General features: G+C 38.6%; 1 protein-coding gene across 1 annotated transcript in view; it reads left to right on the top strand.

The window, feature by feature from the left end:
- Positions 1-15,528, top strand: part of DECR1 (2,4-dienoyl-CoA reductase 1) — a 40,149-nt gene extending 24,621 nt beyond the window's left edge. Inside the window, exons 6-10 of the mRNA XM_058698506.1 lie at positions 7,461-7,560; positions 12,403-12,475; positions 14,613-14,759; positions 15,210-15,272; positions 15,373-15,528. Of these exons, the coding sequence (XP_058554489.1) occupies positions 7,461-7,560; positions 12,403-12,475; positions 14,613-14,759; positions 15,210-15,272; positions 15,373-15,432 (443 nt within the window). The 3' untranslated portion in view covers positions 15,433-15,528. The remainder of the gene's footprint in view (positions 1-7,460; positions 7,561-12,402; positions 12,476-14,612; positions 14,760-15,209; positions 15,273-15,372) is intronic.
- Positions 15,529-15,876: the final 348 nt, after the last annotated feature.

Here is a 15,876-nt window from a genome sequence, read left to right on the forward strand (position 1 = left end):
CTAACTTACCACTAAGCATGAAAGGTGATGCTTTGTATATGAAACATTTCTGAGACCCACAAAAACAAGAGGAATTGAGGGCATATTTAACAGCTCTTTCGGTTATGTCTGTCAGCTTTACTACTAGAATAAAACCAGATGACCAGTCATTTGGCAAAATCACTGGTATGGAAGCAAGTGCACCTTGTTGCACAAGCAAGGAAGAGTAGACCAGGAGTAGAGTGTGGCCTTCTTATTTTTCAGTAGTATGAGTGCAAGTTAAATGCTGTCTAGATTTTAAAGTATATTAGGACCATATGGGCACATTTCTGTGTATTGTGTCCAGTCCTTCCTTAGAATACTGGGTGCATTTAAAGAATGTTTAAAAGTACATTTCTACTCATCATTCAGAATTTATTAGGACAGCATCAGTATCATTTTCAAAAATCACTTTTTGCTAGAGTTATCTCACTAGTTTGATGGAACATTTCAAATTGATTTGTTTAAAAATTTTTTAAAAAGTTTATTTTTGAGAGAGAGAGACAGAGAGAGAGGGAGACACAATATGAAGTAGGCTCCAGCCTCCGAGCTATCAGCACAGAGCCCGACATGGGGCTTGCACTCGTGAACCGGGAGATCATGACCTGAGCTGAAGTTGGGCGCTTAACCGACTGAGCCACCCAGGCGCCCCTCAAATTCATTGGTTAAAATTTCTTGTAGCAACCATGTACCTTACTTTGGTGTATTATGAAGATAATATAAAGGTAAAGTGATTTGGAAATTTTGAAGGGAATCTTTTTTTCTTTTAAACTATGTAATTGGAAGTTTCTTAGGCAGTTTTAGTAGTGGTTAAGGGTGTAGGCCCTAGAATCACACTGCCTGTTTCCATCCTGCTTACACCACTTAATAGTACTGTGAACTTGGGCAAGTTACTTTTCTGTGCCTCAGTCTTTTCTTCTGTAAATTGGGATAATATAGAACCTCCTTCCTAGGATTGCTGTGATGGTTAAATGAACTAGTGCTTGTAAAGTGTTAAGAACAGTGCCTGGCCCAGGCTAGTGCTCAGTTAAGTGTTAGCTATTAAAGAAAACGTTCTTTTCCACTAAGATAAGTGTATGTTTACTACCTCAGTTACAAGGGGACCATGAAATGCCTAAAGTTGAGACCAGGACCCATAATTAAAGTAGACTAGGGGCGCCTGGGTGGCTCAGTCGGTTAAGCATCTGACTTTGGCTCAGGTCATGATCTTGCGGTCCGTGAGTTCAAGCCCCGCGTCGGGCTCTGTGCTGACAGTTCAGAGCCTGGAACCTGCTTCGGATTCTGTGTCTCCCTCTCTCTCTGACCCTCCCCCGTTCATGTTGTCTCTCTCTGTCTCAAAAATAAATAAATGTTAAAAAAAAAAATTAAGGTAGACTAGAAAAACCAGAGTCCTGATGCTACTTATTGTAATTAAACTTTCAAGTTTCAATCTATGTGAATGATGTGTTTATATTAAATGTTCAAATGAGATAATTCTTTACTTGGTAGATAATATTTTTTTAGAAGAGTTATTCTGTTTTTTTAAGTTATATAATCCTTCTTTGAATAACTTTTAGAGCAATGATGATTTTTAGATTTAAATTTACTCTGAGCTTCTATTGAAAAATGGCTAAGAGATGAGGTCTTCTGTGCCCTAATCAAAAAGGCAGAGCAGTGCAGTATTTTCTCTTTTTGCCATGATTGTCAGGAAAATTAATTACTGGCAATAATGGAAGAGGAAAGCCACAAACAATAGCTCAATTGTGTGTTTAAGAAGTATAAGGAGTTCGGGGCGCCTGGGTGGCGCAGTCGGTTAAGCGTCCGACTTCAGCCAGGTCACGATCTCGCGGTCCGTGAGTTCGAGCCCCGCGTCAGGCTCTGGGCTGATGGCTCGGAGCCTGGAGCCTGTTTCCGATTCTGTGTCTCCCTCTCTCTCTGCCCCTCCCCCGTTCATGCTCTGCCTCTCTCTGTCCCAAAAATAAATTTAAAAAAAAAAAAAAAGAAGTATAAGGAGTTCAGTGTTACGTATGTGTAACATATAATGTCTGGAGAGGCAAGAAATGAGGGTAAGGGGTTTGAAGTTTACCCTCTGGAGATTAGTAAGTTTAATTGAAGGATCTTAAGAAGAGATACGTTCTGAGTGGAGATTGAAGCATGATTAATGATTGAGGGGAGAGCCCAGTGAAGAGAAGGGTCAAAGGAGAAAGAAACAAGAACCAATGAAAGCATGGTCTAGTCCCGGGAGCTGTGAATTAGAAACACAGGTGTAGGGTCTTACTCTGGATAATGAAAGAGCTGATGAGCAGTGTTGAATGCCAGGTGAAATTGCAGATGTATCTTTCCAGTGGCATTCACTCGCAGTTGTAACAGTGTAACAGTCCCTTCTAAGAGTGGAGAAGGCAGTCCTGGTATTGAGGAGTTGAGGACTGAGGTCTTAAGAGAACATGGTAGCTAGGCATTAAGTGGTTAATTCAGTAATTTGTCTACGTGGCAAATAGGCAAGTTAGACCGGGAGTGAATTATAAGCCTGAAGAATATGAGAGGGAAAGCACCCAGAATTTATAATGAGGTCTTAAGGAACACATGTAGTATGAGGGTGTGAGAGTGCTGGAAGGGCAGGATCCAGAGAGTGAGGGAGGCACTGTAGCAATATTTTGGCATGTGATGGCAGAGCTCAGGTTGTGGCAGGGTAGCAGGGAAGCTTGTTGGGGATGAGGAGATCGTAGAGCTGTGAGATTTCTAATCTTGTCCTCCTGGTGTTTGAAATCTACCAAGATGATGACAGAGGTTGAGTTTGAGATGTGGCTACAGATCCTTGTATAGGTTTAAGGCCAGGAGTCAAATTTCAGTGAAATTGGCAGAGTAGCTAGGAAGTCAGTTGAAGTTACAGTTAGTAATTAAAAAGCTGGTTATTATCAGTTTCAAAATGGTGCACTTTTTTTTGCATGAGGGTAAAAGATTGATAGGTAGCAATGATTAATGAGCAATCTTTAGAATGTTTCTTTATTTTTGAGACAGAGAGAGAGAGAGAGAGAGAGAGAGAGAGAGAGAGAGAGAGAACGCGCAGGGGCAGAGAGAGAGGGAGATACAGAATCAAAGCCTGCTCCAGGCTCTGAGCTGTCAGCACAGAGCCCGAGGCGCGGCTTGAACTCATGGAACTCGAGATCATGACCTGAGCCGAAGTCAGATGCTTAACAAACTGAGCCACCCAGGTGCCTCTAACAATATTTATTTTGACCTTTTAGCACTATTTTTCATTCTTTAAAGTCCTGCTGTATTGTTCCACTGTGCAGCCTTAACCCTATTGGAATAGTACAGTTTCCAAATTTTACCTCCTTTTTACACTCATAGAATTAAAAGAAGCACTGTCGTCTCATTGCAGGCAGTGGGTGGCCCAGATCTTCTAGGTTGAGAAAATAAAACCTAAAAGGAGAAAGAAGAGGACATCTTTTGTATAAAATGGCTTAATTCCTCTTCTCCCACACCTTAATACACATTTGTTTAATGTGAATCAGAACTTATAGCACTTTATTTTTTAATTAAAATATTTTTTTAATGTTTATTTATTTTGAGAGAGTGAGCGAGAGTGGGGGAGGGGCAGAGAGCGAGGGAGACCGAGGATCTGAAGTGGTCTCTGTGCTGACAGCAGAGAGCCTGATGCAGGTCTTGGACCATGAGCTCATGACCTGAATCGAAGTTGGACACTTGACCGACTGAACCACGCAGGCACCCCTGGAGCACTTTCTACTGGAGCATTTGCTTTGTATAAGGGAAAGTAGCTTTTATGATTTTGCTGTAAGAGTGGTGTGGTTAGCCTCTGTTGTCAGTGTAGTGTGATTGTGTACATGAATGTTCGACATCCCTCCTTTTGCACAGAGTGATTTTGGAAGCAAAATAATTTTCACAGCACTAAAAGAGGCTGAGTTTGATATACAAAAGGAGTTACCATGATGACTATCTTCTCATGTCCTCAAAATGGTACTCCTGCCCCCTTCTCCACCCCCGTATTGTCCAGGATGTGCTGAGTTTTGTTGCTACTTTGGAAAATGCAGAGGGGAAGAGAAGCTAGATATTTTTGGAGGAGGAATAAAACTTACCTGAATATTCTTCAAATTCTTTTTATTGTAGTCTTTCACACTTATTGTCCTTTAAATTTCTTAAAGCATATGTTGTTTTATAAGATATATATGTATACTATATATTACACTTGGAGTATTATCTAGTTTAGTGGCTAAAAAAATAGAAAATCAGTGATTTCTTAGCAGCTAAAGATTATTATTTTAAACTTTCATTCATTTAGTCAATTTATTGAGAATGTATTATGTCCCAAGCACTGTTGATTACTGTATGTTTTGTCACTTTCTAATACAGCTTTATACCGTCAGTTATTTTCAAAAGACATTTGGAAAACAAAAACTGTAAATATTGACTGATAGATTTACTGTTTCTGGCATTCATCATTCCATCTGAAGATTTGAGTTTCTATTTAGTATCATTTTCATTTTGCTTGAAGAACTTTTTTCAATATTTCTTTTAGTATGCGTCTGCTGGCATTGAATTCTTCCAGATTTTTTGTCAGAAAATATCACTTTCACTTTAAAAAAAATTTTTTTTAATGTTTATGTTTTGAGAGAGAGAGAGGGAGAGAGACAACATGAATGGGGAGGAGTAGAGAGAGAGGGAGACACAGAATCTGAAGCAGGCTCCAGGCTCTGAGCTGTCAGCACAGAGCCTGACTCAGGGCTTGAACTCATAGACTGTGAGATCATGACCTGAGCTAACTTTGTTTCTTTTTTTTTTTTTTTAACTTTTTTTTTTGATGTTTTTATTTATTTTTGAGACAGAGAGAGACAGAGCATGAGCAGAGAAGGGGCAGAGAGAGAGGGAGACACAGAATCTGAAGCAGGCTCCAGGCTCTGAGCTGTCAGCACAGAGCCTGACTCAGGGCTTAAACTCATAGACTGTGAGATCATGACCTGAGCTAACTTTGTTTCTTTTTTTTTTTTTTTAACTTTTTTTTTTGATGTTTTTATTTATTTTTGAGACAGAGAGAGACAGAGCATGAGCAGAGAAGGGGCAGAGAGAGAGGGAGACACAGAATCTGAAGCAGGCTCCAGGCTCTGAGTTGTTGGCACCGAGCCTGATGCGGGGCTTGAACTCACGAGCTGTGAGATCATCACCTGAGCTGAAGTCGGACGCCCAACTGACTGAGCCACCCAGGTGCCCCGCTAACTTTGTTTCTGATGATGTCAGTGAATAGTTTTTTTTGTTTTTTTGGTTTTTTTTTTGAGAGAGAATGCCAGCATGAGCGGGGAAGGGGCAAAGGGAGAGGGACAGAGAGAATCTTAAGCAGGCTCCACATCCAGCACAGGGGCTTGGTCTCACTACCATGAGATCATGACCTAAGCCAAAATGAAGAGTTGGATGCATAACTGACTGAGCCACCCAGGTACTACTGTCAGTGAATATTTTAATATCTGTTCCCTTGTTTATGTTTTTTACTGTTTCCTCTGGTTCTATTAAGATTTTCTCTTTGGGGAACCTGGTTGGCTCAGTAGGTGGAGCATGCGACTCTTGATCTCAGGGTTGTAAGGTCACGCTCCACATTGGGTATGGAGATTACTTAAAAATAAAATCTTAAAGAAAAAAAAGATTTTCTCTTTATCACTGGTTTTGAGTGACTGATATGATTTGCCTTGGTATGGTTTTCTTTGTATTCATCTTACCTAGGATTTGTTTAGCTCCCTGGATCGATACAGATTTTACCAAATATGAAAAGTTTTCAGTCTATTTCTCCAAGTGACTTTTCTTCCCCTTCCTTCTGGGACACCAGTTGTACATATGCTAGCATGCTAGATACTGTTCTACAGCTCACTGAAGCTTTGGTTATTTTTTTCCCTTCCCAACTACTTTCCTTCCACTGTCCCCCATTTTCACTGATTGCTGATGCTATGTCTTCAAGACAGTGGATCTTTTCTCTACAAATAATCCCATTCATTTAATTTTTCATTTCAGATATTGTATTTTTTTTTTTGCTTTAGAATTCCTATTTAGTTTATTTTTGTATTTTTATTGATTTTTTTATTATACTCATTTTCCTTGAAATCTTTTAGCATATTTATAATATCATTTTAAAGGTCTTTGTCTGCCAATTCTATCTTTTGTAGCATTTCTGAGACTCTATTAACTGATTTTTCTCCTGGTTATGTTTGTCTTTTTTGTGTAGCGATTTTTGATTGCATGCTATGAATGTTATGTTGTTGAATATGTGTGTGTTTATTAAAATTTTCCTTTGAAATGTGTTGAGTTTTATTTTAGCAAACAGTTCAGTTACTTGTGGATCAGCTTGGTCGTTTCGGTATTCATTTTTAAGCTTTATTTGCATCCGTGTAGGGTAGTCTTTACTTTTGAGATAATTTAACACTCCTAGTAAGGCATGGCCTTTCTGAATTCTCCACTGAAAGTCCTGGATGTTCAGTGAGGCTACTTTGAACTCCCTTCTCTCCCAGCCCTATGTGAAGTCTGGGACTTGTTCAGCTTCCAGCTCCCTGGCACTTGTTCTTCACCTGGCCTCGTGAAGTCTCCTCCTAGACACGGACAGCTTGCTGTTTGACCAGACTCAAAGAGACACTGTGCAGATTTCTAGAGTTCTCTATCTGCATACTTCTCTCCTTGGGGGATCTCTCCTCACAAATTACAGCTTCCTCAGTCTCCCCAAACTCTGATCTCTGTCTCCTCAACTCAGTGAGAATGCCATATTTCACTTATATTTCTCTTCCTTATCTCACAGTCTATATAGTATATGTGTACAGTGTGTGTGTGTGTGTGTGTGTGTGTGTGTGTGTGTATGTGTAGTATTGTATGTTTGTGGTATATATTACATTGTAGAGTATATAGTATATGTATTGTACCTTTAGACAAAAATCTGGGGTGGCCTTAGGGCTCACTTCATGTGTCTTTCTTCTCTCAGGGGTCACTGTCTTTCCCTGCCTGCTGCATGGTATCTGAAAATAGTTGTATCATGTAATTGTATGTGTTATGCAGACGTTTACAGGAAGAGGGCAAGTCCATCGTGGCTGGAAGCAGAAGTCCCTGCTAATATAGCTGTGATTCTAATTTATTCTTACTTAAGTGGGTGCTTGGTTAGTGGAAATCCCATCCAGCTGACTATGCAGGGGGTTATATAGGGCCATGCCTCTGAGGTTTGGGCCTCGATATTGACTCACCCGGTATAGAATGTCGAGTAAGCACAGACTAGGCCGCCTTGATGGACAGCAAGATACTAGCAAGATGTAGCAGTTTTAGAGATTACTCTTTCATTAATTTAGGGCTACTGAAGTTTTACAAAATGCTACATTTTTGTTATATCCTCTTGAATCAGATCCCATTCTTATAAACCATGTTTACCTGACGCGCATAGATTTGGCCATATTGTTAATTACTATATCCTTTTGCAATTTCAGGAGCAGCATTTCTTGCTATTACAACCATCTATGCTGAAAGTGGGTCGGGTTTTGTAGTACCAAGTGCTTCTGCCAAAGCGGGTGTGGAGGCCATGAACAAGTGAGTACTCCTATGTTAATCCCATCACTGAAGATAAACAGTGTACTTTGGTAGTTCATGGAGCTAAATTTCTTCATTCTAGTCTCCATCCAGAGAAAAGTAAAACAAAGATTAATTTGGATTTACTTGAAAACATACTTTCTGTTTCTTGGATGAGTCCTATTTGTCAAGGTCAGCACTGCCCGATAGAACTTTCTGCGGCAATGGAAGCGTTTTATAACTCGGCACTATCCAACAGCCGCATATGAACCTTTGAATTGTGGCTACAGTGACTAAGAATCTAAATTTTATTTAATTTTAATTACTTTAAAATGAAAATTAAGATTAGATAACTACATATAGCTAGTGGCTATCATATTAGATAGCACAAGAGTACAGCCTTTTTGTTCTCCCATATACCTTTATCTTTAGTCTATTTCTGATCTCTATTAAACACACCTTCATCCTTTTATTGTACCTGCTGTGTGAGATTCATAGGACTAACATAAACCAGTCACCATTGCCAGATCTTGTGGCCTTTTCTCAGCAGCATATGATAGCTCTTTGAATCTGTTCCCCATCAACCTTTGCCACTGTTTTTGTGGTAATGTCAGTTGTCATCATGGCTTACTGTAATAGCCCTCTAATGTGTTTCTCTGCTACCAGTCTTTTCCCTCTTTATTTTTTATGCATATTCCCACCAGAATCATCTCTCTAAAAATACAGGTATGCCTATGATACTCCCTAGCTAAAATCTTAGATCATTTTTCCATGACTCTTTAGAATAAAAGCCAAAACTCATTATGACATTCTAAATAAACTGGTCCCTGACCTTTGTTTATTCACTGATTAATTGGATAAATATTTATTTTGTGTCTTTTGTGTGCCTGACACTATGCTGGGTACCAGGGATACGATACGATAGTGATAGAATAGTCCTCACCCCCACCTGAGTGTATAGTCTTATGCCATTTTTCTTGTGTCTTAATTTCCATTGAACTGTTCTGTATTTCCTTAAATATGCCATGCATTTTTATCTCTCTGTGCTTGGGCTATGCTGCTGTTGGAATTTGCTGTGATATTTTCCCTACTTTCAAGGCTGTCATCATATCACTTCCTCTGTGATGTTTTCTCTCATTTCTTTAGAACAGAATGAATTATTCTCTACTCTCTGCACCCTTAAAACTTTATTTTAGTCTAGTGAGAAGACTAACACACCAATAAATAAATGCCACCCATTGTTATAGATTCTAAAATGAAGGTAGTGTACCAATGAGGGGCACAGGGAAGGACACGCAAGACTACTTTTTAACATCCTGTCCAAGCTGTCTGACTTCCCCACTAGAATGTGAGTTCTGTGAGGGAGAAGCCTTATTCATCTCCATATACTTATTTCTTGGCAAGGTCTGATGTGTAGTCTTGCTCCTTGCTGGCTGAACTGCACAATTATTCTCTTTCCCAAGTAGTCTCAAAATTCTTTTTAATGTTTAAATCAGTAACATATATTTATTTGAGATACAAAGACATATTACTATACTTATAAGTCGAGTCTTAGTGTGAATAGAGATAATTACCTTTTTTTTAAGGTCAGATGGTATTAGAAATAAGGAATTAGAACTTGACTATTTTGGCATCATTTGTACAGTATCACTATTTGTCTTGGGTGCCTGGGTGGCTCAGTCGGTTAAGTGTCCAACTTCTCTTGATTTCGTTCGGCTCAGGTCATGAACTCATTCGGGAGATGGAGCCCTCCATCGGGCTCCGTGCTGAGCATGGAGCCTGCTTAAGATTCTCTGTCCCTCTCTCTGTGCCCCCCACCCCCATCACGTGTGCGTGCTCTCTCAAAAAATATTTTTGTCTTGTTAGGACCTTTGATCTTGTTAGAAGTTTCAGTTTCATGTCCTTTAAGGTCTATGATTCTGTGCTGCTTGTTCTTTTGTTTTGTTTTGTTTTGTTTTATTACTGCATAGTGTATTGCATGAAAGAGATACTCAGTAAATGTGTACTTCCTCTCCAGCCTGCATTCCCATCAGTTCTCTTCTCATACTTTATGGTACATGGTCCTACTGAGTAAGGCCTTATAAGTCCCCAAATACTGCATGTTGTTTGTGCCTTTGTCCTTCACTCATTCTGCCCCATATGCCTGGGCTATCTTTTGTTTTCCATCCTATGCTCTGGTATCTCCCATCCTGTTTTCCTCCCCCTTGCCTCTCACCATAAACTCCTACTCCTTCAAGTGTTAACTCAAATATCACCTCCTCCAGGAAGCCTTCCTTCTCACTCTCAGTAGACTCAAGTACTTCTTCCTTTAAGCAGTCATGGCACACCTTACATAGTTCCCAGAAGAGTAACTACTTTGTGATATAACTGAGCTGGCTTCTTTTGAGAGAATAAGACTGCTCTCTTGAGAGCAGAGACTGCCTTTCTTTGAGGGTAAGCAACACTTATAAAGTGTTAGCAGCTCACAGTAAGTACACGATAAACATCTGTTGATTTAACCACAATAATGGCTAACATATAATGAGTATATTGTGCTTAGCATCTTGTCACGCAAAATGAGCTAATGAGGTGGATTTCTTATCATGTTATCAGAATATAAACTAGTTTAATGAGAGTTAGGACTGGAAAAAGTGTATCTGTTGCACCTCTCAGAAGAGATCGGATGGCTTTTCCTCTAGGCATGTTTCCTTAATAGGTTGCTCAGTTTTTCACAGGAAGCCATAAACTCTGCTTGGCTCGGTAATTCTGTTAGGACATGAAGTTACCACTTTCCTAGCAATTTGGAGCAGATGCACTACAAGTACATGCCAAGGGTAGGTATGGTCATGAATTCTGTCAAAAGTATCACTCAGGGAAGCAATCTTTATGTATGATTTGCCCCAAAGAGATGCAATCCACCCATTCTCTAAAATGCACCCGTGGATTAAGACAGATTAACAGACTGTGTTTGGAGCACCTGCCCTCCCACCCCCACCCCAATAGAATGAATTTTGCTGAATTGCTGTTTGTGGGGTTTTTTTTTTGTTTTTTTTTTAATGTTTATTTATTCATTTTGAGAGATAGAGAGAGCACACATAGGAGGGGCAGAGACAGGCAGAGACAGAATCCTAAGCAGGCTCCATACGCTATCAACCCAGAACCTGTCTCAGGGCTCAGTCTCATGAATGGAACCATGAAATCATGACCTGAGCCAAAATCAAGAGTGAGAGGCTTAACCAACTGAGCCACCCAGGCACCCTCTGATTTGGCCTTTGAATTGATCTTGTTGGGTCATGTTAATTGATTTCTTGTAGTTCCATAAGACTTATCTCTTTGTATCTATTGCAAATATGCAGTATTGTATTATTACATTACACAATTTTCATTTTAGAAGCCTTCTTGAAAGAAGTGTTTTTCTGATTTTTTTTTTTTTTTTTTTTTTTTTTTTTTAATCAGGAACAGTTGTGCTTTTCCTGAGATATTAGCTTGCTTTTTCCTTATGGGCACTGCAAAGTGTGTAACTGATTAGGTTTCATTTTTGCATAGTGTCATGGAAAGAATGGATGCAAATTTGTGACCCACGTATTGTGATTATATGGAATGCCATAGAACATATAGGTATTAGCTCCATTCTTGGTTCCTTTGTGTTTCCTTATCCTTTTTTTATCTTCGTTCCTTCTTTCCTGCCTTCCTTCTTCTCTCTATTTCTTTCCTTCAAATGATTTTATCTTCCTTATTTGCATTATTTATATATTTTTCAATGGTTACCCTAAGTCATTTTTTAAAACTAGATTAAGTATATATAGACACAAATGTACATATGAATATAAATTCCTAAAATGAGACAATAAAAGTTAAGACCTATCAAGTAGGGTTTTAAAACAGATTGCTTCAAGTTTCCATGTTTTCTATTATTGTTATATTTTGTGTCATACCATTTAGTAAGATTTTGTTAGGTTCCTATTTCCTTTTGAGTGCAGTTCAACAATTATATTAAAGCCTCATTAAACATGGATATAGATAGTATTTTATATCTTTGTAATTAATTCATCTCTTAAAAGCACTTGTGATGCTGTAAACATTGTAATCCAATGGCCTATATATAAGTCAAGCTATTTTGGACTTTGTACATGTAGGACTGAACTCCAGAAGATGTGGGGGAGGGCATGATTCTCTCACTCTTCATGCTAAATTGTGATACTTACTCTAATAATGTATTTTGATATTGGACTTGGTTTGGCAGTGTAAATGGTGGGTGGTAGAGCATAGTGATTATGGAAGAACACTAAAATGTAAATGTGGTAGGGTCCCCTCCCTAAGGAAAGAAAAGAAAAAAGAAAAAAAAAAAAACCTCAAGGCAATCTGTATACGCATGTATACGCATACATGACAACATCCTTCATGACCTTGTAACATGGGACACTTCATCAGACTACATGTTTGTATGTTACCATATGTGGGAGACAAAGAAGTAAAAAATATGTAAAAAACTATGCCACGTGGTGTTCGGGGCTCAGTTCTTCAGAAATGAACCCAACTGAGCGATGCTGGCACAAATAAAGTTGCTTCCTGGAAAGAAAAGCCTTGGCGTCAGGACTCTGTGTGAGAATCCTGCTACATAAATAGTAGATATTAAAACAGAGTGATTAAAGGTACAAATTCTGGAGCTAGACCACTTGAAGTTGATTTACTGGCTGTGTGACCCAGAGCAAGTGATTTAACCTCTCTGTGCCTCAGTTTCCTTGTCTATAATATGGGAAATAATAATAGTATGTACTTCGGGGTTGTAGTCCCTGGCATGTAGTGAGCATGCAGTGAGTCTTGGTTGTTAGCATTTTTAGCATATAGTGTAATATTTCAGAATCTATGTTTTTTAATTTTTAGGTCTCTTGCAGCTGAATGGGGTAGATATGGACTACGATTCAATGTGATTCAACCGGGGCCTATAAAAACGAAAGTAAGGTTTAGTTTGCCTAGTTGCTCATTGTGAATGATTAAGGAATGAAATATTGATAGAAATATTCTGATTGTTGTGTGCAGGACTTGTCAGAGATGTCTGAGCTTGGGGCCCTAGTGGTAGAGAAGAGGGTTTTGCCATTATCCACTATAAGTAAGGAGGTGGACAGGAATACAGCAGCTATATAATTTCTTGATAAGATCTATTTCAGTGTCGTAATCTGGGACCTTTTGTGCCATCAGTTTTGGTATTTTGTCTGATTTGCTTCAGTGATCTGTTATTACCCTATATTTCTTAATCTTCACCGTATTTTAAGGATTCTTTCTTTGATTGACATCCTTTTTTTTTTAGTTCCTGGAAATGGAAGTATATTTTTATTTTAAGAGATGTTCTAGAAGGTTCTCTGCTCTTGCGATAGGTAGCGTTTTCTTTGCTCACGTCTCTGCCTTTCACTTTCAGACACTCAATTATGCATGCCATTTGACTCCCATGTCTCTGATTACAAATCTTTCTGATGGCGTGCATTTCACCTATAATTAATAATCATTACAGATACTAACTGCAACTTATAATGATCACTAGTGCTGTTACGGTTGGTGCTCAGAATGTCCACAGGTTCTGTGTTCTCTCACACTGCCCCAGATAACTTCCCTCTCACTTTCTGTTTTCATGTGAAGCAAGAATTTACAACACTAACTGGCATATAGCTCTGAAGGCCTCAGTGAAGTGTGATCACTTGTTCTAGTTGTATCAATAAATACTTTAGAAAATAATGCTAGGGAGCATTTGGATTGTAGGTAGTTCTGGGTATTAAATATCAACGAGGAAAATGGCTGTATTAGTTTCCTTAGCAGCTTGAAGGGGGAGGAAATGGAAAGGAGAACTACCCGAGTGACTGAAACTTGACTATCTTATTTGACACTTCAATAGTAAAGAGTCTAATACAATTAATGGAAAAATAACTCAAAAGCATGTATTAACACACCTGATTCAGGGCAGCACTGTGCTGAGCGCTATCCGAAGAAAACCCTGGAGTCACAGAGCTTCTTTTTAAGCCCTCACTAACTAGGAAAGATCACCTGCATTTTATTTACTTATTTAACATATATTGAGTGTCTGCTGTATGCAAAGGTGCTGAGAAAATGCAAAAACATTTGTGACAGAGTCCTTGCTGTCAAGGGCTTACAATGTAGCAATAGAGGTATAGGTCCTTGTGATCAAGGAGCTTGCAGCGTAGCAGTAGAGGTATAAATTGTACACAGATAACACGCATGTAGCTTTAAAGAGTTTAAAAGAAAATTGAAGTCTAGAAACTCTGAAGCAAGCACTGGTAGAGCCAGGTAGCCCATTGCTACCCTTTGTCTCCACCGGTTGATTTGTGCGCAGGGAGAGCTGGAGGACCCCCCAAGGGGCCTCCTGAGGGCTTGCTCTGTCTCATACCTGTTTTATTGAAGACAGCTGTCACCTCGGCTCCCAGGCATTGATACAGAGAAACCCAGTCTTTTGTGTATTTATTTTTTGATCCGCGCACATACGTACTTCCATCTTGGTCCGCACCTTCATATCATTAACAGAAGGCAGACATTGTTTGGCAAATTTAGTTTTTTGGTTTTTTTTTTTTTCTTTAAGACCTACTTGAATTTAGTATTCCTCCCTACTTGTTTTCCTCCTTTCCAATTATTTTGAGAAGAAAGGAGGAGAAAAGGAATTTCCCCTGAAAGGTTTCCTACTTGAGGTACTTTTGTGATTTCTAAATTAAATGACAATATCACTACTATGTCCTGCACACTGGGCTTGTAGGTATTTCCGAGTACTTTCATATACCTTTTCTCCTTTGATGCTTATAACAGTCTTGTGAGGTGGCTAATGACAGGTATCCTTATTTTATGGATGAAGAAAACAAAGGTAAAAAGGTCATATTTTCTGGTAATTTTTTTTATGTCAGTATAAGATAAAATGTCCTGCTTTGAGCTAAAATGAATATGGAAGAATTTGGCAATCTCCTCTGTTGTTTACATGGCCTAAGGTATGAACAGGCTGCCATAGTAATATTCCATTTCTTACAAACTTGTTTCTTAGATAGGAAAGGAGTTGCGTTAACAAAAAACGCGACCTAACTATTTTCTTAATATCTAAGGGTGCCTTTAGCCGTCTTGACCCAACTGGAGAATTTGAGAAAGAAATGATTGACAGAATCCCCTGTGGTCGGCTGGGAACTACAGAAGAACTTGCAAATCTTGCTGCTTTTCTTTGTAGTGACTATGCTTCTTGGATTAATGGGGCAGTAAGCATTGTTTCTCTTAACTTTTGGGGGACGTGGATTTGGGGTGGAAAGGCATGTTGTGGAACCAGTCCTGACAATATTGAATATAAATATGATTTAAAATATTTATTTAGCTGCAAACAATATAAAATGTTAATATAGATTGTTTAGCCTATGGAATTTTTTCATGGATAAATTAATTTTATTAAATGCAAATTATCTTGGAAGACATGCCTTTAAGATGATTTTTAATATTGGGTAGAATTTGAAATTGTGGAGATGGGGGGAAAAAGGATTCTAAAATGAGTTAATCAGATTAGGTTTAATCATCACTTTGTCTTCAGAATTTGGGCTTTGATTGAAAGTGCCGAGGAGATGTTCCATCCAATCAAGATGAGAGAATGTCTAATGGTTCAGAACCATTTTAAAAGGCGTTAGTTTCAGAATTTTTGCTTTTTTTCTTTCCTTCAGGTCATTAGATTTGATGGTGGAGAGGAAGCATTTATTTCAGGGGAATTCAACAGTCTGAGGAAGGTAATGCCGTTTTGTGAATATAATATAATATTAGTAGCTAAGATACTAAGCTTTAAAAATATGCAAGAACCACATTAAGTTGGCTTTCTGTTTGTGTTAGGTCACTAAGGAGCAGTGGGACACAATAGAAGGACTCATCAGGAAGACAAAAGGCTCCTGAGATCACTCTGGCCTTCATCTTGGTTACAGTGGAAATGATACAGTCTATGATCTTTTGAATATTTTCAAGTCTAATAAATTGTTAACGAACAAACACGGACTGGGTGTGTATCGTGTTGGGCCAGCTCTCGGTATACATTTTATATTTAAATATCTGTAAGATGGGAAATTATCCCTTCAAAAGTTTTTTTACAAATAAAAAAGGCTAGTGAGTAAAGGCTTTGGTGGAGGTAAAATGCTTGGAAATGCAGAGAAGGAAACAGATATTATAACTTGAAAAAGTCAGGAGAATCCTAATGGTCAAAGTAGCATTTGAGTTACATATTAAACCATGCCTATGGGGATGGGGCCTAAAAAAACCAAAGTAGAGGGTATACAGTAGATTTAATGGACTCTGCCTTTTCATTATATTTCCTTTTTTTAAATGTTTATTTGTTTATTTTTG

The sequence above is a fragment of the Neofelis nebulosa genome, chromosome 14 (genome assembly GCF_028018385.1).
Source record: "Neofelis nebulosa isolate mNeoNeb1 chromosome 14, mNeoNeb1.pri, whole genome shotgun sequence".
Classification (NCBI taxonomy): domain Eukaryota; kingdom Metazoa; phylum Chordata; class Mammalia; order Carnivora; family Felidae; genus Neofelis; species Neofelis nebulosa.